This window comes from Symphodus melops (assembly GCF_947650265.1).
Source record: "Symphodus melops genome assembly, chromosome: 13".
Classification (NCBI taxonomy): Eukaryota; Metazoa; Chordata; class Actinopteri; order Labriformes; family Labridae; genus Symphodus; species Symphodus melops.
Window position 1 is genome coordinate 1,391,678 of NC_136703.1, and position 19,957 is coordinate 1,411,634.

Below are 19,957 nucleotides of genomic sequence, written 5' to 3' on the forward strand. Positions count from 1 at the left end.
GAGAAAGAGAGAGAGAGAGGACAGAGAGGAGAGACAGAGGGTTAGGACATTTGCAGAATCCTTGTTTTGTTAAGTTTAAAGATAAACTCTTCCTACCTGTTTGTCACTGACGGCTGCGAGTCCAGCGATGTCCAGCACCAGCGAGGACTCGAGGGGGCGTGGCTGAGGCGGGCTTGTTCTGCGGCGGGGACGAGCCTTCGTGACACAACATGCCAGAGCCGGTCATCCTCCAGAGCTGGGAGCGCTTTCCCCGGCTCCTGCACGCCGAACACAACAACATTTTCAGAAGCCTTTAAGTTACTGAAACTAAAGTTTTTTAAATCCTGGAATCTTTTCATCTGAAGAATCAATCAGATCAAACGTTTCAAGGAAAAAACATAACAGGGGCCCCCAGAGATCTCAAGGGCCCCGAGTGTAAGGCAGGTAGTATTCAGGTCACGTTTCAAGTCTCCTGAGTTTTTGTTACAAATTGCAATTTTTTTAATCCCACAAACTGAATTTAAAATCTTCAGATTGAATTTATAAAATTAGTTTTTGACAGCTCATCACGGATAAATCCTCCAAACAAACACTGTAACGAGCTCATCCCCGATCTTCCAGACTGCTGAAGCTGAAATAATCTAACGAGGCAGAAACTGTTTCCTGTTTCCTGTTTTAGCTGATAAAAGGAGAGTTTGGATTTGTGGTCATGTGATCCGGTACCTTCTTCTTCAGGATGACCCTTTGAGTCTTTGTGTCGACGTCGAGCACCAGCTCAGCCGAGCTCACCGGTCGCTTCTTCCCGACAGGTCTCCTCTCCACACTCCTGCACACACACACACACACACACACACACACACACACACACACACACACACACACACACACACACACACACACACACACGGAGAGATGATCGTTGAGCGTTCACGTCACTCATCTAAAAACAGGAAACGTTAGCGGACGGCTTCCCGGGTCGTACTGGGAGAAGGTGTGCGTGGCAGCGATGTAGATGAAGTTCTCGTAGTACAGCTTGTTGTACTCTCTGAAGAAGTTCATGTCGGCGGTGACCTCCGACGACCCGGCGCCCTTCACGGTCAGGGTGAGGTAAGGGGGCAGCGTGGGCTCGTCACAGGCGTAGTCCAGAACGGCGCCCGCCTTCACCTCCGTGTGCAGCCGGATGTCTGCCACGCCGTGCTGCCACACCTGGATAGGAACCTGCAGGGAATCAAAGGAGAAAGGAAAGGTTAAAGCAGTCGCAACCTCGAGGCGCGTCCGGACCTTTCGGAGCCGCTCGTGCTGAAGGAGGCGGGGTCACGGCGTCTTACCTCAGAGATGTTGTCGATGCGAAAGGGCGGAGGCAGCTGGTCGGTGTCGGTGAAGGAGATCTGGTACGTGGCGCCCTTCAGGGTGATCTCAGTCCGCAGGAAGAAGCAGTTCCCCAGCGTGTCCCTGAGGAATCACATGGTCACTTTAAACCAATCAAACGCCTCGTTTCCTGTTGCCGGGCGGGGAGAGTGAACAGATTTGTGTTTTTTAAACGAGGCGCTGTTTGGCGCTCACCTCATGTTGACGTGAAAGGACTTTGGTTTGTTGACCTCAAAGCCTCCGGACCAGGTGCAGTTTTTCGTGTCCATGAGGCGCACGCACAGCAGCTGGTCGTAGTCGTTCCGAGGCCAGTGGAAGACGACGCTGGAGCCCGGCAGCGTGGAGATGTAACCTTCGGGGTTAGAGGTACCCTGGGGGCGAAAAAAAAAAAAAAAAAAAAAAAGTTCACAGCTTGGCTGCAGACAGGCGTTGTTCTCCAACCTCGCCAAACGCCACCTCTCACCTTCCCTCTGGCGAACTCTCTCTGAGCGAAGGCCAGTTTGTGCGTGGAGCGGTTGTCGAGCAGGTAGCGCGGGGCGAACGTCACGATGTGAGTGTCTCTGTAGCGTCCTTTCCCTTTCCGCACGCTGATGCCTGTTTTCCACGAGAGAGGGAACAACGACCACGTGACTTTAAAACACTCGAGTGCATCAGCGGAGAAAACACGAAAACATCTCTGACACAGACAGAAGGACAAAATCAGAAAGGTAACGGTGGAGTCTCTGAATCAAAAAGGTGACAAACTGATCCTGAATGGATCAATTATTGATCCTGAATGGATCAATTATCAGCTGACTCAGCTTCTTCTGTAACTCCTCTTTAATCAAACATCAACTTCAACTTCCTGAAAACGAGCTCACTCGCAAAAACGACTCGAGAGGCAACAAAAATACTGATGTATTTCTTTAAAGGTCCAAGGATCTGGATCAAGGCTGATCTGGATCATGGCTGATCTGGATCATGGATCTGGATCATGGCTGATCTGGATCATGGCTGATCTGGATCATGGATCTGGATCATGGCTGATCTGGATCATGGATCTGAATCATGGATCTGGATCATGGCTGATCTGTATCATGGCTGATCTGGATCATGGCTGATCTGGATCATGGATCTGGATAATGGATCTGGATCATGGCTGATCTGGATCATGGATCTGGATCATGGCTGATCTGGATCATGGATCTGGATCATGGCTGACCTGGATAATGGATCTGGATAATGGATCTGGATCATGGCTGATCTGGATCATGGCTGATCTGGATCATGGATCTGAATCATGGCTGATCTGGATCATGGATCTGGATCATGGCTGATCTGGATCATGACTGACACGGTCTGATCTGGATCATGGTGAATCAGACCCTGAGTCGTCCTCTGGATGGAGCAGCTCACCTATGTTGTAGATGAGGCCCGGCCTGTTCCCGTGCATGATGACCTTCACCGCTCGGACGCCACTCCCTCCATCCAGGGAGAAGCCCTGACACCAGCCCGGGACGCCGTCAGGGTGGATCCCTTTCCCGATCCGCATCGTGCACCTGGGGATCAGACAGACGGAGGACTTAAACACTCTCCGTGAAAACCTCCAGACAAGCAGCTCACGAACAGACCGAGATAAGATCGGATGACATATGATTGGTGACCTCTGGCTGACCTCTGGCTGACCTCTGGTGTGTCTGAGTCTCTGCTGAGCTCAGATTCACTCAAGTTTTATTATATTTATATTTTATTATATGTATTATATGTTCACTCCCTCTCTCCACCCGGGCTGCAGAACAGGACGTTAACTTTAATCTCAGCTGCCGCGAGGCTGTAAAACTCTGCAGGAAATAATATTTTTCTTCATTTTTTAAAGATTTAATTTTGGGCTTTTTTGTGCCTTCGCTGGAAGGTCAGGAAATGTGGATAGAGACGGAAACCATGGAGAGAGAGAGAGAGTCGGGCAAAGATTTCTACTGATCGGATGATTTCTCCACCTGCAGAGGACGGAGGGAAGTCTCTCTGTAAACACTCACATGGCAGGCTGCTCCTTGTCCGTGTAGCAGAACAGTAACGGACTGAGACTCCGGGCCAACTCGTGCTCCTCAAACTGTCCGGCTGCGTCCGCTTTACCGTTGTCCTGACGGAAGATGAGCGGCAGACCTGAAGCAGGACGGTGGCGTTAGAGTTTGGATTTGATCCTTTTCCCTGAAGATGCAAAAAAAAAAAAAAAAAAAAGAAGAAGAAGAAGAAACCTCTTACCAGTTTTGTTGATGAGCCAGTAGGGGGCAGAGATGAGGATCTTCAGCGCACCCTGAGCCCTGAGAATGATCCGGATGGTGAGGCAGAGCAGATGTTTGTTGGTGTCATACAGCCTCATGCGGACCACGTAGTTCTGCGTCCCGGGAGGGATCAGCAGCTCTTTGCACACGGGGAAACTCTCCAGCAGGACTCCTGAAGGAAACAGCGAGCAGAATCAGAACCGAACACGAAGAGCTGAACGAACACACAAAGCCAACGGACGCCGAAGGAGTCCCGACCTAGCTCCATGTTCTGCGAGGTGTCTGCAGCGTGAAGCACGGCCTCTTTCCCCGGCTTCAGCGAGCCTTTGATGGACGTCCCCTTGATGTAGTAGTTGAGGTCGCAGGGCAGCAGGTTGGCCAGAACCATGGTGGGCAGCAGGTACACGGTGTGGCCCGGCTGTCTGTAGATCTGCTTTGCACTGCCGGACACCCTCTTAGCAGGCTGCTGGTCTGGGTAGTTCTCCTTTTTGATGACCACGCAAAACCTGCACAGACCAGAGGTGATCAGGACCGACAAGATCCAAGAGGATAACGGCTGAGCGGCAGAATTTACCTGAAGTTACGCTTGTTGTTGTCATCAAAGTCTGCAGACTGACACTCCCTCTTACTGCTGCTGGTCTCGCCGGGTCGCTCCACGCTGGTCCAGTGAATGGGAACCTTGCAGAAGAACAGACCCAGGCCTTTGGGCCGGGCCTGCAGTCTCCAGGACGTGAGGTGGAGGGGGATCGCCAAGGCCTGACCCGGCAGGATGGGCGGCAGCACCACGGGTTCTGTCAACACGTGAACAGATTAATTTTAAATCTGAAAAACAAGCAAGATAATCATTTCGTGTTGAAGACCAGTCTCACTGTCGGGGGCAGAGGGGCTGTCCAGTCGGACCTCCATAGGAACATCCAGTCGGTTCTTCACCATGAGGGCGGAGCGGACCGTGATGACTTTCCTGGCGCTGCCCTCCATCGTGATGGAGAAGACCACTCTGACCGGAGGGAGCGCCGAAAACTGAGGGGACCAAAATAAATTCATGTTTAGACTTGACAACAAGCAGATGATTTCAGAAGCATTAAAGAGGCACCGATGAGCTCTCAGGACTTACGTAAACATGCGGGTGGATGATGTTGGTTCTGCTTATAGGACTGCCGACCTGTTGGGAAGTCAAGGAAAAAAAAAAAAGAGACATTTAAGTCTTTGGAAAAACTTCAAATTCTTCTTTTCCTCAGACTTCCATAAAACTCTGGCGTTAAGAGACCCCGCCCACTTCCTGTCTGTCTCAGGAGGATTTCAGGAGCAGCCGTCCTGAAATGACCTTTTAGATGTGTGAAGGCACCTCGAGAGTGACTCACAGTGTTGGAGGAGCTGTTTCTGTCTGCGTTCGCATAGCGGAAGAAAACGCCAACTTTGTCCACCGACACGGGTTTGACCTGCTCCCATCCGCAGACCCGGACCAGCAGCTGGTGCAGCTTCAGCTCGTGTGTGTGTCTGCAGAGGAAGAGGAGGAGATGAGCGATGAAGGCGTCTCAGTGTGGAAAGAAAACGTTCATCGTTTCTGTGAGAACAAAGCTTCACCTGTGTCGGAGCTTCTCACGCGCTTCGAACTCAAAGGGGATCTCCTCGCCGGGCAGCACCTCCCTCCACTGGCTCACATTGTGGGTGTCATCAGCTCCCGGACCGTGGACTTCTGAGATGGAGTCGGCGCTGCTGCTGTGAGACAACGCCACCCTGTGGAGAAGGTGTGAACAGTTTGAGGAGATAAACGAAACGTCTGCGAATGTTTCCGACGTCTGAATCTGATCCTCACGTTTCAGTCTGCTGATCTTTATTTCTTTCAAATCAAGGCAAGGTGATTATCGTTACACCTACCTGGTGGGGGTTGTGGTCAGGGTGGCGAACCACATGGTACATCCTGTGTGGTTGCGTAGCGCGTATGGCACAAACGGCTGCCTCCTCTTGGACAGTTTTACATCTGATGGGATCAGAAAAAGGAATAAATACACAAAAAACCAAATTAGTGAAAAGACGAAGGAGCTCGAGTTTCCTTGATTCAGTTCTGACTTTAGCAGCGAATGTTTAAAGTCATGCACTTGCTTTCTTCTCAGTTTGTGAGGCTGAAAAAAGCAGCCAAGGCAAGCGGGGCCTTGAGATGATTTCCTTTAAAGGGGGACTCCACCAAATTAACGATCAAAAGACCAACAACGAATCAAAGGGAAAGTTGAGCCTGGGTGAATATGCAGCTCTGAACGTGGACAAACGAAGAACTGAACAGGATCTGGGCTGTTTGGATTTTTGCCATTCTTAAAAATGTTATTGGAGTTTCCCTTTAAAAAGGCAACTTGTTTACAAATGATTAAAGTTAATCTACCCATGAACATACAGCTCCATATGTGAAATCAGCTGTAAACTTTAAAGGTCACATCTCCTCCATGTTCCTCTAATGTGTCTCTCATCATGTGTCACCCCCCAATGATGAGAAAAGTCCATCCTCTCCGTCTTCTGCCTGCTCCACTTTTAACAAAATGTGTCTTTTGGAGATGTTCCCTTCATGACATCACAAAGGGCAGTAGCCCCTCCCCTTCATGGCATCACAAAGGGCAGTAGCCCCTCCCACAGCTAGGTGTTTGTTCTGCCCTCTGAGTCTGCCTTCTCACCGTAAACAATAGGACATGGAGCCAGAAAGCAGCGAGTACACCCGAGCCCTTCCAGAGAGGGGGCGTGGTCAGACACAGCTCATTTACATATTTAAAGCTACAGACACAGAAACAGCCTGTTCTGAGCAGGGCTGAAATAGAGGGGTTTATAGACATGATCAAATACAGGATCAGAGTGGATTTACAACAACACACTTCACACACATGATGAAGAGGAGCGAGGACACTGATTCGACCTGAAGAGGAGGAGGTCATGTGACCTTTAAAGCACAAGAACGTAAACAGCATTACTTAGATCACCAATGATCGTCTTAAGTGGAATGTGCTGATCACATCCTGCTCCATACTTACCATCAAACAATAATCTGACTGTTCGCAGGGTTTTGAAAATGATAGCAGTCGATGTACCGCAAGAATTAAATAAAATGAATCAACCAACAAACAGAACGCATTCACAGCAACAACTGTGCGTCCTCAAGCAGACAGACAGGCGGGGACGATATTTCCACCCCTGTGTCCAGCAGTCGTTTTGATCACGATCGGACTAAACCTGAAGCTGCACGTCAACGCACACAAGACTCTTAACTCCTTTCTCTCCGCATGGCTTCGTCACAAACCTGATGAAACCACGTGGAACAAAACGGGTCGTGTGTTTAGCAGTTAATGGAACAAAAACAGAAGCGGTTCCTCAGCTGTCTCGTGTTCTGGGAATCTTCTGATTTACTGTCAAAGATGAGGCGTCCTGCCGTCACCTGCACAGAGATAACTGGTCTGTGCACAGGGACATTCATCAACACAGCCGACGTGCTATCAGAACTTCTGGACACAAAGACATGAAATGACTGATGGGAAACATGCAGATGTTTTAATGCACGCTCTTCTTTTACACGAGAACAACATCAGCGTCCACAACGGATCGACAGTTAGTGGTCATGCAGTGAAGCGGGTCACACTGGAACAGGTCAAACAGAAACTTGGTTTAGACGGAAGGACAGGACAGACTGAAGCTGGTCAGACTTTACACGTGTTCATTATTTTTACTGTCATCAGCAGTGACACCGCGGCCGTCTTCGAGTTGTGTAGCAGATTTACAGATTTCTCTCACTGTGCAGTGAACGTTACGTGATGGAGGTGAGGTTTTCATCGCCTGCTGGTCGAGCACCGACTCGGCTGTGAATCGTTTCATTACGACGAAGGATCCCTCTTTCCTCTTTCGGTCTGAGCGATCTCTGAGGAGGTCAAGATCAGCGAGGTAGTGAAAGATGTTCGGGGCCTCGACACATCAAGGAGACGGCAAAAGAACGAGCAGGCCGCCTGTGGCGTTGCTTCGTCTTTAACACACCGCAAAGACGACAGCTGAAGGCCAACCGCCACGTACATGTGTGAGACGAAATAACTCTCCATGCCAGCAGGTGGCAGCAGTCCATCATCAAGACTGCTGTTGTGCACCGCTCGTATTACAGGTAGCTCACAAACAGAGAATAATGTCTGATAAAAAGTTACAAATGGCGTCGTCAGCCAGAAGGAGCGGAGGCAACGAATGAGGAGGAAACCGCACGATCGGATGAAAGGAAGGACACTACAGCGACATGCTCGGCGGGCTTTAGTGAACCTGTCGAACCAGCCAATCAGAGAGAGAGAGTCCTCTCACCAACCGCCAAAGACGAATTCGACACGAATCAGCCAAAAGAAAAAAGGCGCCAGGTAGCGACGGAGCCGTAAAAGCTGTTTTTAAACACCTGACATGTAGACGACTACATTTGATCTTTTAGCTGATTTAAAGTGACCTCGTGGAGCTGCACATCATACTTCAAGTGCAAATAAAAAAATGGGAAATTACAGCTTCGTAGTGTCATCCAGGTCACGCTTAATTCAAAGCTTGATCCAAAGGGAACTGGACTGAGCTAAAGATGTTGACGACGTTTCACCTCTTCAGGTCGACCGAGCTAAAAACCGACAGGATCATTATCGTGGATAATTCGCTGAGTCGTCTCTGGGTCGTTGGGGGTCAAACGATTCAAACTGGGGCTTCAAGTTCTTAAACTTTTGGTTTAATTTGATCTGTGAAGTCAGAAATTCAGAGTTTCGTCTCTCTGAGTTTCCCTTCAGGATCTTTAAGTGCTCGTGATCACAGCCTGTCCTGCTCAGGTTTTATACTGAACAAATAAAAGGTGTCGGTCTGCAGATTGGAAAATCAGAAATGTTTCTTTCCTGTTCAGTAATTTGAGGCGTTTGAGGAACAGTGACTGAGTGCTCTGCTGCAGGAGACTGTCGGGGCGGCTAAACTCTGAACTGTACCTCTGGAGTGAATCTGCTGCTCGAGGCAGGTCAAGCTGGCAATGCTCCTAGTTCTAAGGTGAGCGAGAGGAGCACCTGACAGCAGAGAGAGGGGACAGTTACTGCACAACAGAGACACATGCGGAGGAAACACACAAAGAGGGTTAGAGAGGTTCATCATCCTCATTCAGATCAACACTTCTACAAACAGCTCATGCTTCACTTCCAGTCGTCTCCGTTTCTCTTTTACACGAGTCAGAAAAGCAAACCGACACATCACGAGTCCGTCCGCTTCCTGCTGAGCAGACGGACCACCACGACTTGGCTGATGAGCCGCGGGGGTTTCCACTCTGAATTCATCGATTGATGTTACGCTTGTCTCGTTAGCCTCGTTAGCTAAAATCACAATAAACTTGATTGTCATGGAAGGTTAAAGCAAGGCAGCTAAACCCTCCTAGAAACCATGGCAACCCATCAACCAAGTTTCTCACCAAACACGAACAAATCAAATACGCTGAGTCATTCTGTGTTTTTAAACATCATTATTGAAAATGTAAAAAAGCTAAACGTAGGTCAGTCTGCTAACAAAAGTACCTTTCTTATCTTAACTCTCATATCTGGCTGTTTCATCACAGACGTGCACCAACGATCAAACACAGCCTGTCAGCGTGAAGATGAACCCTGACTTACTCTGACCGACGACGGGCGGGTCGACCGAGGAGCCCAGCCAGGGCAGGGCGGGTGAAGACTGTGGGGACTGTTCCTCCTCCTTACAGTAGTCGGCTATCCAGGAACTCTTGGTGGTGTTGTATTGTTCTGGAAAGACCAGAGAATGTTAACTGATACCAGAAAGAGGCAGCAAGTGGTGCGAAGTACAAAAACCCCATTTCGTTCAGCTTCCTGTGCTGCTAAAATATCTTTATGTGCAAATATGGTGATGCAAAAAAACCTCACCCAATAGAACAGAAGTGACGTTGATGTCCAGTCTCTGCTTGGCTCGAATCCCCATCTTCAGACGAGGAGGGTGGAGACGGCCGGCGGCCTGCTGCTGCCAGGACAGGGAGCAGGACCAGGGCTCGATGAAGGGCTCCCAGCCTGACACACAAAGTACTGATCAGTCCTCTTATTTCACCTTTTTAAAGATTTGTTTTTTGGGCTTTTTGTTCCCTTATTGTAGAGACAGGACGGGGGGGGGGGGGGGGGGAGTGAAGAATGACAGGTGGAGCAGGAGCCACAGGTCGGACTCAAACCCGGGATATTCTCCCTGCAGCTCAGGAAAACAGCTTTTCCATTTGTTCAATCACTTGTGGAAAACGTCACCCAGCATGCTCTGCAGGTTACTCGTAATACAACTCTATAACAAGGTCACACTACACTCCTCCTCCCTTTCCTGTTGGTAACAAAGAGATGCAATACGTTTTGGATTTCATAGATTCACATTCAAACACGTTTTTTTTTTTTAATTGAAGAAAAGTAGTTTAGTTTCACAGCCAACTTAGAAATCAAGACACAAAAAGGACCCAACATTCAACAACCGTGTTCATGTCAGTAACAACACCGAGGTCGCCAAGAAGCCCGGTCGAAAGCTAAATGGACTCGAGCTTCTGTCGTGCTTTTACGCGGCACATCACACCAACACATTCAAACACCGCTGACGAAGCAGCGGGATGAATGGAGCGGCGACAGACAGCAGCCTCGTTGAAAATAAAAAGCCCGATAGAAAACAACACCAGACGTGGATTAGAAAAGGATAAATATGTTATAGTCCAAAAGCAAACACGGAGCAGAATACCACACACGGTCAATGCCCCGCTGTGGGTTAATGCGGTTACCTGACAGCTCTCTGTTGTAGTAGTCTCCAGACAGAGTGAAGCTGGCGTTTCCTTCCTGGGTGGAACCGATGCGCTGCAGCACATAAAGTCCTGAAATGACAAACAGTCAACCGTCAAGATACGAGAGAGGAAACAAATTCACTTTTACCAAAAGTGACAAACATCATCAGAGTAAGAAAAACACGAGCAAGAGAGGGGGAAGCAACGTCAGGAGGTGCAAACAAATCTGACCGCCTCAAATCTGACAGGAAGTGACCACATAGTTTGAGCGCCACAGAGCTGCGGCTGCAAACGGGACTCTCACGGGAGAAGGTGACCTCGGCCAGCGGTATGTCACAATCCAGACAGTCGTCGATCAGGCAGATGCAGACGCTCTCGGCCTTCACCTCGACCCCGGACAGAGGAGCAGAGTGGCTGCTGGAGCTGGAGTCGGCCCTGGGTCTCGCCATGTTCTCTGCATTCTCCAGGAGCCACGTGGCGGCCTGATCCAGCTGACCTGTGGGTCACAATGTTCCATCTTTATATACTAATTGTGATTATATTTAGTAGCTTCTCATACTTCATCCTGGAAGTTGAGGTCACGCCTACCTTTACAGTGGATCAGGGCTCTCTTGCAGTCCTCTTTCCTGAAACCGAGGTCCTGTAGCCGGGTCAGCTGGCCCTCTGCAGACACAAAACACCACCTCAGAAACTTTAAGAGGTTTTCACAAGAGCAGAATCGTTCAAAGGACATCGGTTTGCACACCACGAAAAACAAAAATGGAAGTCTGAAGTGCACGATACTTAAGTCATTTCTAATTTTGTTTTTTTAACCATACTTAAAATCGCAACCTGTCAATGTTGCAGAAATATGTTGACAAAGATTTCAGTGGATGAGTGCGAGTTAGAGAGTCGCTCAGGGTCAAAAACATGACTGAAGGTCTGAATGGGTTTTTAAATAATCGGTGGCTCTCAATGCGACTGATCTTTAAAATAAAGGAAAATGAAACATCAAAAGTAGGGGTGGGACTTTAACGCGTTAATTATGATTAATTTATTACAAGAAAATAAAGCGTTACATTTTTTTTTAACGCATTTAATCACAGGTTGGCTTATAAACCTGCAGAGCTGTTTGTCATTACTATGTGCTAGCTTATCGCTAGCTTATCGCTAGCTTATCGCTAGCTTATCGCTAGCTTATCGCTAGCTTATCGCTAGCTTATCGCTAGCTTTGCCACAAGTACTTCAAGAAGCGTTTGCAGCCTAAACTCGACTAAATGACTTCAGGATCAGAATTAGTAATTCAACGTCTGATAAACTTATAAATTGACTCGCTAAATTAGTTGATCTGGACTGTAGACCACTATATTAGTGGTAGAAGATAAGGGGTTTAGAAAATGTGCTAAAGGTAGCAACGTGTGATCCAACTTTCCAGCTGCTGTGCAGAAAAACTATTTCAAACAAGATCCAACAAAATCCATTTAAACTGAGAAGTGTTGCTTTTTATGGCAAATATTGTGATGCACTTAAAATGCGATTCATTTTAATTAATTAATTAGAAAGTCCTGAGTTAATTAGTTCAAATGTTTTAATCAAGTCCCACCCCTTATTTAAAAAGTGCACTTTCTTCCACGTTTGGATCGCACAGATTTTGAGCCTTTACAACGTGGGAGACTTGGGGATCCTTTTCTGTTCCTGTCTCTTCATACCTATGAGGGCCTCCGTCTTCTGCCTGAAGCTGTCTTTAGGCGGAGCAGAGGAATCGGCCCCCGGCGCCATGGTGGGTGGCTGAGGGGTGCTGGCAGTCGGGATGGACTTTGCGATGGCCAGGAAGAGCTGAATGTCGTTATAGGACAGACGGATGTCCAGAGCAGGAAACTGAATCTGTTAGAAAATGACAGAACTACATATTGACACTTCACTTCTTCAGCTACGGTTCAAACTAAATCATCCTGTAAGATGATTAAAACATGAACACATCCGAGCGCCAACTCCTCACCTCCAGCAGCGGCGGGATGTCCTCCACATTGAAGGCGTCCAGTAAACCCGAGCTGCTTTGGTACATGGGGCTCCCGCACAGCTCCACCTGAACATTGACTGGATCGATGATGGAGAGCGCCGTCTCCTGCTCGCTGCCCAGCCGACACGAGAACACCTGGCGGGGTCGGGGGGGGGTTTAGTTCAGTGTGAACAAATGCAGAGTAGATCTGACTACGAGCTCTGACAGCGGCTGCAGCACGAACAGTCGTAGCGTTTAGTGAAACACCAAAAAGTACCCGAGCAAAATCAGAAATCATACGTCTCTCCGTCTCTCGCCCCCAGTACACACTTGATTCATTGCCTCCTGTATTTAAATCCGACAGTGGAGAAGCTGACCTCTATTCCTGCGAGGCTGCCGGAGAAGGGTCTGTCCAGGAGACGTGGTTTGTACGTGAGGACGGTGGTGCCTTTTAGAATGATGGCGTTTGTATCCAGACAGGACGAGTCCTCCACCACCACAAACTCAGTGCCTGAAGGACCAAAACATCACGTTTAAAAATCACTCTCCGCTCATAGGAGGCGACACACACACACACACACACACACAACTCATTAGTCTCGTGTTTGCAGCACTTCCTCTCTCACTCCGTAACCATGGTAACGACCATGTTGGATGCAGACCCGCACGCCTTCCAGACACGCCGCTCTGTTTGCTGAACAGCTGGAAGTGAGTGCCTGAAAGATTCCGGACGCTCGGCCTACATTGGAATAATTTCTAAACGTGGAACAAACAGAGTTTACTTTCCGAACATGACGTGACGCCATCGATCGCCGCTTCATTAAAAATGCAACATGCTCCCTTTGTTGTGTCTCTGAATGGTTTCTTACATTTCTTAATGTACTCGATGGTATCTGGCTTTTCAGACGATCGTTGAACTGTGGCAACACACACACACACACACACACACTCCTGCGGGCATGCACTAATGGAGCGATGTCAGAATGATTGAGCGCTTTGCTCGGCACAGTTGACTTTATCATTATTGTGATGTGATAAACGGGAAAGATGTGAAAAATGTTCTTCCATCTGTTTTCAGCCGGGTCGCGCGGGAAGGGAAAATATTTGTAATTTATTATATTTCAAAAGTTCAAAGACTTTCTCTCCTCAGAGATAAATCGTTCTTCTCTGACCTGTGACGTTGATTTTGACCTCCAGGTATCGATCCTGGGTGACGGGCACTGTGGACCTCTTGGTGACCACCCCGCTCTTGACCGTCTTTGGCATAACAGCTCCGACGGTGGCGGCGGCGCCCGTCGTGCCGGAGGCGGAGTCCGTGCTTGTGTTACTGGGCCAGCGCTGGCGTGTCCCACCTCCGTCTGACGCCTTCTCCGCTGGACCCCGCAAGAAGTCTCGCACCAGCTGCAGCCAGTCGAAGATGAGGAAGACTCGGAGGTTGTTGAGGACCACCGTGAAGCAGGACGAGTCTCGCGTGGATCTGCGGCAAAGAGGAGCACGACTTAAAGAAGACAGAAGACGTTTGGAAGGAAACAAGTTCACGATCTTCAAACTCTCCAGTCACACCTGTAGTGCAGCTCCAGCTGCAGAGACGCCCGGTTTGTGCCGGTTTTAGACGGCTGAAGGATGCAGTCGAAGGTGTTGGGCCTGGTGCCGTCAGCTCCTCTCGTCCTTTTATTCACGCCGGTGAAGCGAGTGTCGTACGCCAGCAGGGAGTGAGACACCAGGTTGACAGAATTGGATCCATTTGAGAAACTCTCGTAGAGCAGCTTGGATTTCATGAAGTCAAATCTTTGTCAGGAGGAAAATAAAGCATGAATAGTAAAGTGAGTCTTACTCACAGTTACACTGAAGCCTGAAACGTCTCTGTGGAGCTTTTTTTTTTTATGAGATTCAGAAACGTAAACAGTTTGGATTCGACAGTAAAAGTAAAAGTTGCACCTTGCTAAAGATCGTTTGTGTTCACAGAGTTTGGGTTTGTCCAACAGCTCCAGACTGACATCCATCATGTCCACCAGGAAGGACAAGTTTGTGTAGACATCGCCACTCAACACCGTCTGAGGAGAGACACCATGACACATAAACATATAGATACTTAATGTGATCAATAACATCCTATATTATCTTTGTGTGAATAATGGGAAACTATCGACCTTGTGTTAATTCTTCCATCACTTCCATAATTAATAATCCATAATCCACCGTCTTATGTATGTTTGCATATAGTGGTTAAATATTTCACATGCTCGTGCATGGAGAGCAAAGTTAAAGGTGGAGTCAGCCTTCAAACGTGGCCCCTCCTCCTGCAGAAGCTCCGCCCCCTGCAGTACCCACGCTGCAAGCTATGAGAAGCTGATTTTCATCCTTTCGTTGAAGACTCTTTTTTAATTGTGAAAAAGGTCAGTTACTAAAAAAAAGGTGAATTACAAAATACGGTATGAAGAATGTTGTATTGATCCCTAAATGAACCTCGTGTGTCGTCATTAAACATTTAAGGGCAATCGAGAAACTTCTGCTGTATGAATCAATAAATCTGAAATCAAACAGGTGATCAGGAGATCAGTGAGGCGGTCTCACATAGCTGCTGGGGTCCTGCAGGTTGTAGGGTCGCAGGAAGTCTTCCACGGGCTCTCCCAGGTTGTGCTCCAGCAGACCTCTGATCAGCTGATAGTGCTCCAGATCCAGAGAGCAGTGCACCGACGACAGGCTGCCGTGGATGGACGTGTCCGGCACGGCATGGCTCAGCTCCCTGACGACAAACACCAGCATTAGTTTGGATGAATAAATCTCCACCGTAAAGAGGTCATGACCTACTGTATGTACGAGGCGCGTCTCACTTGTCCAGGTTGCGTTCCACTTTAAGCTTGAGGCGGCAGCAGTTTTTCAGCAGGTTGCCTCCGGTGCGCCGGACAGAGTACGAGGGAAATATGAGGTCTGATGATTCTGGAGGTTTAACAACGCCGTCCCAGAGCTGAGCGGGAAGACGCTCTGCAGCGAAGATGTCCATCTCCTGCAGGTCCAACGCTATGACGTCCAGCAGGCACACGTGGTCTTCTAACACGAGTCAACAAACATGAAAGGTTATTCCTCCGATACGAACAGAACATGCACGTGCAGGTGAACGGTTTGCTTCCTCATCATGCAGCGGTGCTCACCTAAGCTTTGAGGGACGTCCTCTTCAGCGGCCCTCCCCGTGTCCGGGAACTGAGGCCGGCCCAGGGTGAAGCCCGTGGAGGAAGCGGGCGTGGGAGGGGACGTTTTCGGCTTCTCCTGCTCATGAGTTGCCCCCGCTGCACTCCGCACACGGTCCTTTAGTGAGGGGAAGAATCGATGAGAGACGTATACATCGACGACAAATCACAAATAAGCAGATTGTTACATATTGCTCCTTTAAAAGATTGAAAAGCTTTTTAGAAACAAAAAAAAGTTTCATTATGACCGTTGAAGCCAAGTCATTAAAAATCACAGAATCAAGCAGAGTCTGTGTATTTTATGAAAAGAGAAAAGGAGCTCCACCACACCACACCACAAACAAACCTGCAAACCATGCCTGAACTATATATCAGCAGAATCTACGTAAAGAAGGGTGTCTGATATTGATCTCGGATATCAGTCCGATATCAGCCAGAAAACAGATTTCTTGGACTGCATCGATGAGCAGACCACACACTCCAACAAAGAAGGTCCTGACTGCTGTTCTCTGTTTGAGTAACAAATCAGTAATAGAAGTATGTATGATTATCGGTCAATACTCAAGGCTGCAGTATCAGTATCGTATCAGAAATGAAAGTGTTGTATCGGGACGTCTCTTTAAATGACAGCCGGCCGTGTTCAGTGTGTTTCTGAGAGATGTTGACACGATCACAAGCAGAGGCCAAACGCATGCTGTTGTACCTTGTAATGAGACGGATCCTTGTATGAACTCGCATGCAATATAAAATTCTTCACACAAGGAAAAAAAACAAAAAAACATGTGCAAATGAACGACCTGGTAACATTTATTCCTATATTCGACCATTCTTCTGCAAAACATCTGTCAATATTCATTAAACAATCAAGTGAAGACATCCAAGCACAAAGAGGGGAAAGGATCGGGTTATTCTGATTTAATGAACACAGTGCGAGGAGGGAGGGAGCGCTGCGTGCACAGAGGAACGGACAGCGTGACTCACCAGAGAGGGGAAAAAGGCATGTGCCATGGTGAGTTTCTCTACCTTGTCTCGGAGGGAGAAAGTCCCATGAGCACCGGCCGGCAGGAAGCAGTTCTGCACCTTCAGCTGGCCGAGGTTGGCCACGATGACCCGCGGTGACTGAGAGCTCTCGGGGATGAGAATCACGGGAGCGCCGGCCTCAATGTCCAGCAGAACCCTGGACGCCCGCTGAGGATGATCCCTCACCTGCAGAGGGAGACACGGAGGAATCAGAGAGGAAGGACGGAGGACGGGACATTCCTGTGATGTGCATGTCTCTCGTCTCCTTATTTCCTGGATCTCATCAGTTTCTTGGAATATCTGCTTTTGTCTCGTCCACACTTTGAAACGAGGCGGCGCCATCACCGCCTCGTCTGTAGCTAACCTCCCGTCTTCAGCTTTCAGTACTCACAGTCTGGCCCTCCATTGCGGCCCTCTGCCTCCCGAGGACATCCTGCAGCTGGGTGAAGTGTTGGATGAAGGCCACCACCTCGGCCTGGAAGCGCTGCGTGTGGACGTACTGCACGGACGCCATCTTCAAAGACACCCTGATGTCACACTCCCGCTCCAGGTAAAGATCTAGCTCGCCGTACCTAAACGGACGAGAACATAACAGTCAGGAAAGATGATCGAATCCTCCAAATCCTTCAGTGTCTGAAAAAGTCGCCGGCGGTCATATTCACTTTTGGATGTTGAAGATCAGAGCCTCCCCTCCTCGTGTCGTGAAGCGCTCTCTGTACAGATCTCCATGTGGTGTGAGATCGCTCAGGGACAGACTTCCTAAACTTCCCTGTAAGGTCAAATCTCCGTCTGCAATGCAATCACAACCTGGTCACATTAAACATGTAGCAACGGCGCAAAAACGGCGAGTTGCCAGTCATCAGGAAAACCTCACTAAAGTCAGAACTCGTCTGCAGCCTGAGCTTCCTGTCCAACATGGCTGCTACGTGCAACAACAGCAACGTTTAAGCTCTACACCAGGGGTGGCCAACCCTGGTCCTCAAGAGCCACAATCCTGCATGTTTTAGATGTCTCCCTCTTCAACACACCTGATTCTAAAACATGCAGGATTGTGGCTCTTGAAGACCAGGGTTGGCTAAACCTGCTCTACACTAAAGTGTTTAGAGAGCAGCTTGGTTTGTTTTGTGTCATTAAATCAACCACTCTGGTAGCATTGTGCAAGTTCGACCTGTGGATGTGTGTCATGCTGCAGACTGTCACACAGGGCGCCGTTATCAGCCGGCGTGAGCGAACTGTGAGCAGTGTGCTTAATGGGATGGTCAGGTGCTTCATACGTACCCAACATCTCCAGGTGTGCAGATAATTTGGACACGCTCGCTCTCGCCAGCTCGTTCAGTTTTTTGTTCAGTACGAGAGACAACGCGTGAACCTGAAAACAAAATCAGAAACTGTTCACTCTGAGAGTCTAATGACGAGCCTTCAGGAGCTGCACAGGTGAACACAGCACTGAGCGTAAAGGGTGTTGAGATTAACATTTGTAATGCTTATACAAACACAGACTGATTGATTGATTGATCGACTTTACGGTTCTAAATCGGTGTCTCTGCACGGGGTCAAGGGTCAGCAGCCGGAGCTTATGTAAGCGTTCCCTGAGCTTGTTTCTCTAACAACTTAAGATGCAGACGTCTGATGATTCAAATCTTTATTGGATTAAATGACCTGAAACACTAACAAAACAAAGGGCTGCAAATGTTTCAATGTTTGATGGAAGGAGGACAAAACAACAGGGTTGGTCTTTGTAACGTCCATCCTTATATGCTATCATGTGTGCATGATCGTGTTCATAAAGTCTGTACAGACTTTTTATCTAATTTAATTTTTGCACCGTGTGATTTTTTGTAAATGAATAAAGGATTATCTTAAACAAGTGCAGATACAGGGACCTACCTTCAGGTCCACTTTAGTGTTGACAGCTTCTGTCGTCTCCTCCTCGTCCATGTCGGGCTCGTATAGCGGGTGTCCTGGCACAGGTTGGGGGGACATTGGGTTCACTCTTACCGCGTGATTATTGGCGGTTGAGCCGATCCCAAAAAAGTCCAAAATAACCACCCAGGTCTGCAGCGTGATCAGAACGTCCAGGCAGTTGAAGTCCACGTCTATGCTTCGTCCGATGCTGCCGTAGCGCGTCTTGAACTCCGGATGGTTCTGGTCCACGAGCTGCACGTTAATGTGAACTAAGGAGTCGTCAAAGTCTGGGGGCGGATGAGGGGAGGGCGTGTGGCGGGTGGGGGAAGGAGGCGGAGTACTGGGACAGTCGGGGTCTCTTTTGGATTTGCGGCTGCTGGCTGAAGGAGTGCTGGGATGCCTCTGGTAGAGCTGGAAGACGTTCTGGGCCTCCTCCATGTGGGCGGGCAGTGAGCGGGGCATGTCTGGGCACAAGGCATTGGACGCAGACGGACAACTTTGGGACAGGTATTCCTTTGGACTGAAGGTGGAGGGCTTGAGAGCTCCACGAGACACCATCAAATGTTTGTACTTGGACTTGGGGTTCTGCTCCAGGAGGTCCTCCATGAGCAGCGAGCGCAGAGCCAGCTGGACCGTCAGCAGCTGAGGGTGGTCTTTGGTGAAGTCCCCCTCCAGATCTTGGAAGCGCAGGCTGACTAATCCCTGAGAGCCCTGAGTCAGGTCAGCGCTGAGCTGGACCTGCAGCTCCGCCACGTGTAAGGTGACCTTCAGCTGAGTGAAGGACGGGGAATCGAGAGCGGGTTTGTGAGACTGAAGGGGCAACGGAGAGGGGAGCGACATGTGGGAGAAGGTCACGTGAGGAGGGTCTCTGGCAAACAAGCCTCCCTGGGGGTCCGGAAAGCGATGATGTCGGGTGGAAGAAGGAGTTGGCGGTGGAGGCGTGGGCGGTTGGCTTGGTGTGACTCGGATCTCCTCGATCAGAGACAAGTTATCCAGGGTCTGAAGGACTTGTTCGTACACAGGCTTACAGAGAAACACCTGCAGAGAGTCAAATACAAACACAATCAGAAACTTCTCTTTTCAGTCAATGACGTATAAAAACTCCTGCAAAGACAGAATCACGTCTTCCTTATAAACGTCATGATGCAGGACACGCCTTTTATTGGAGGGATAGGAAAGTACGGAGACAGAAATCAGGGAGAGAGAGGGGGGGGGGGGGTCGACATGCGGGAAAAGGAAAGACAGGCCGGATTTGAACCCGGGCTGAGGAGACTGTAGCCTCCTGATTTATATAAAGTGCAGACCTGAACGGGGTTGACAAATTTGCCCTCGACTCTCAGCACCCCCGTGCTCTTGAAGGGCTCGTCTGTGGTGAGGAAGGTGAACTGGGTGTCTTCTTCAACTGGAACTTTCTCGATGGTGAACTGTATCGTCGTGTCTTTCAAAATGTGGAAGGCTGATAAAAAAAAAAAAAATTGAATGAACA

The 19,957-nt window shown here is 48.9% G+C and overlaps 1 protein-coding gene across 1 annotated transcript in view; it reads right to left on the minus strand.

The window, feature by feature from the left end:
- Positions 1 to 654: 654 nt before the first annotated feature.
- Positions 655 to 19,957, minus strand: part of vps13d (vacuolar protein sorting 13 homolog D) — a gene marked incomplete at its 3' end in the record, with an annotated part of 32,379 nt that continues 13,076 nt past the window's right edge. The window contains exons 20-55 of the mRNA XM_079360054.1: positions 19,776 to 19,927; positions 18,454 to 19,509; positions 17,845 to 17,935; positions 17,229 to 17,355; positions 16,958 to 17,138; positions 16,570 to 16,752; positions 15,511 to 15,664; positions 15,193 to 15,409; positions 14,933 to 15,104; positions 14,297 to 14,412; positions 13,922 to 14,146; positions 13,531 to 13,835; positions 12,736 to 12,869; positions 12,359 to 12,514; positions 12,069 to 12,243; positions 10,969 to 11,043; positions 10,685 to 10,876; positions 10,381 to 10,470; positions 9,503 to 9,643; positions 9,239 to 9,364; positions 8,570 to 8,644; positions 5,487 to 5,589; positions 5,193 to 5,345; positions 4,970 to 5,105; positions 4,723 to 4,770; positions 4,478 to 4,628; positions 4,183 to 4,399; positions 3,867 to 4,114; positions 3,589 to 3,780; positions 3,363 to 3,489; positions 2,743 to 2,885; positions 1,811 to 1,941; positions 1,543 to 1,718; positions 1,308 to 1,431; positions 962 to 1,197; positions 655 to 805 (exon numbers count right to left, since the gene is read on the minus strand). Of these exons, the coding sequence (XP_079216180.1) occupies positions 655 to 805; positions 962 to 1,197; positions 1,308 to 1,431; positions 1,543 to 1,718; positions 1,811 to 1,941; positions 2,743 to 2,885; positions 3,363 to 3,489; positions 3,589 to 3,780; positions 3,867 to 4,114; positions 4,183 to 4,399; positions 4,478 to 4,628; positions 4,723 to 4,770; positions 4,970 to 5,105; positions 5,193 to 5,345; positions 5,487 to 5,589; positions 8,570 to 8,644; positions 9,239 to 9,364; positions 9,503 to 9,643; positions 10,381 to 10,470; positions 10,685 to 10,876; positions 10,969 to 11,043; positions 12,069 to 12,243; positions 12,359 to 12,514; positions 12,736 to 12,869; positions 13,531 to 13,835; positions 13,922 to 14,146; positions 14,297 to 14,412; positions 14,933 to 15,104; positions 15,193 to 15,409; positions 15,511 to 15,664; positions 16,570 to 16,752; positions 16,958 to 17,138; positions 17,229 to 17,355; positions 17,845 to 17,935; positions 18,454 to 19,509; positions 19,776 to 19,927 (6,479 nt within the window). The remainder of the gene's footprint in view (positions 806 to 961; positions 1,198 to 1,307; positions 1,432 to 1,542; positions 1,719 to 1,810; positions 1,942 to 2,742; positions 2,886 to 3,362; positions 3,490 to 3,588; positions 3,781 to 3,866; positions 4,115 to 4,182; positions 4,400 to 4,477; positions 4,629 to 4,722; positions 4,771 to 4,969; positions 5,106 to 5,192; positions 5,346 to 5,486; positions 5,590 to 8,569; positions 8,645 to 9,238; positions 9,365 to 9,502; positions 9,644 to 10,380; positions 10,471 to 10,684; positions 10,877 to 10,968; positions 11,044 to 12,068; positions 12,244 to 12,358; positions 12,515 to 12,735; positions 12,870 to 13,530; positions 13,836 to 13,921; positions 14,147 to 14,296; positions 14,413 to 14,932; positions 15,105 to 15,192; positions 15,410 to 15,510; positions 15,665 to 16,569; positions 16,753 to 16,957; positions 17,139 to 17,228; positions 17,356 to 17,844; positions 17,936 to 18,453; positions 19,510 to 19,775; positions 19,928 to 19,957) is intronic.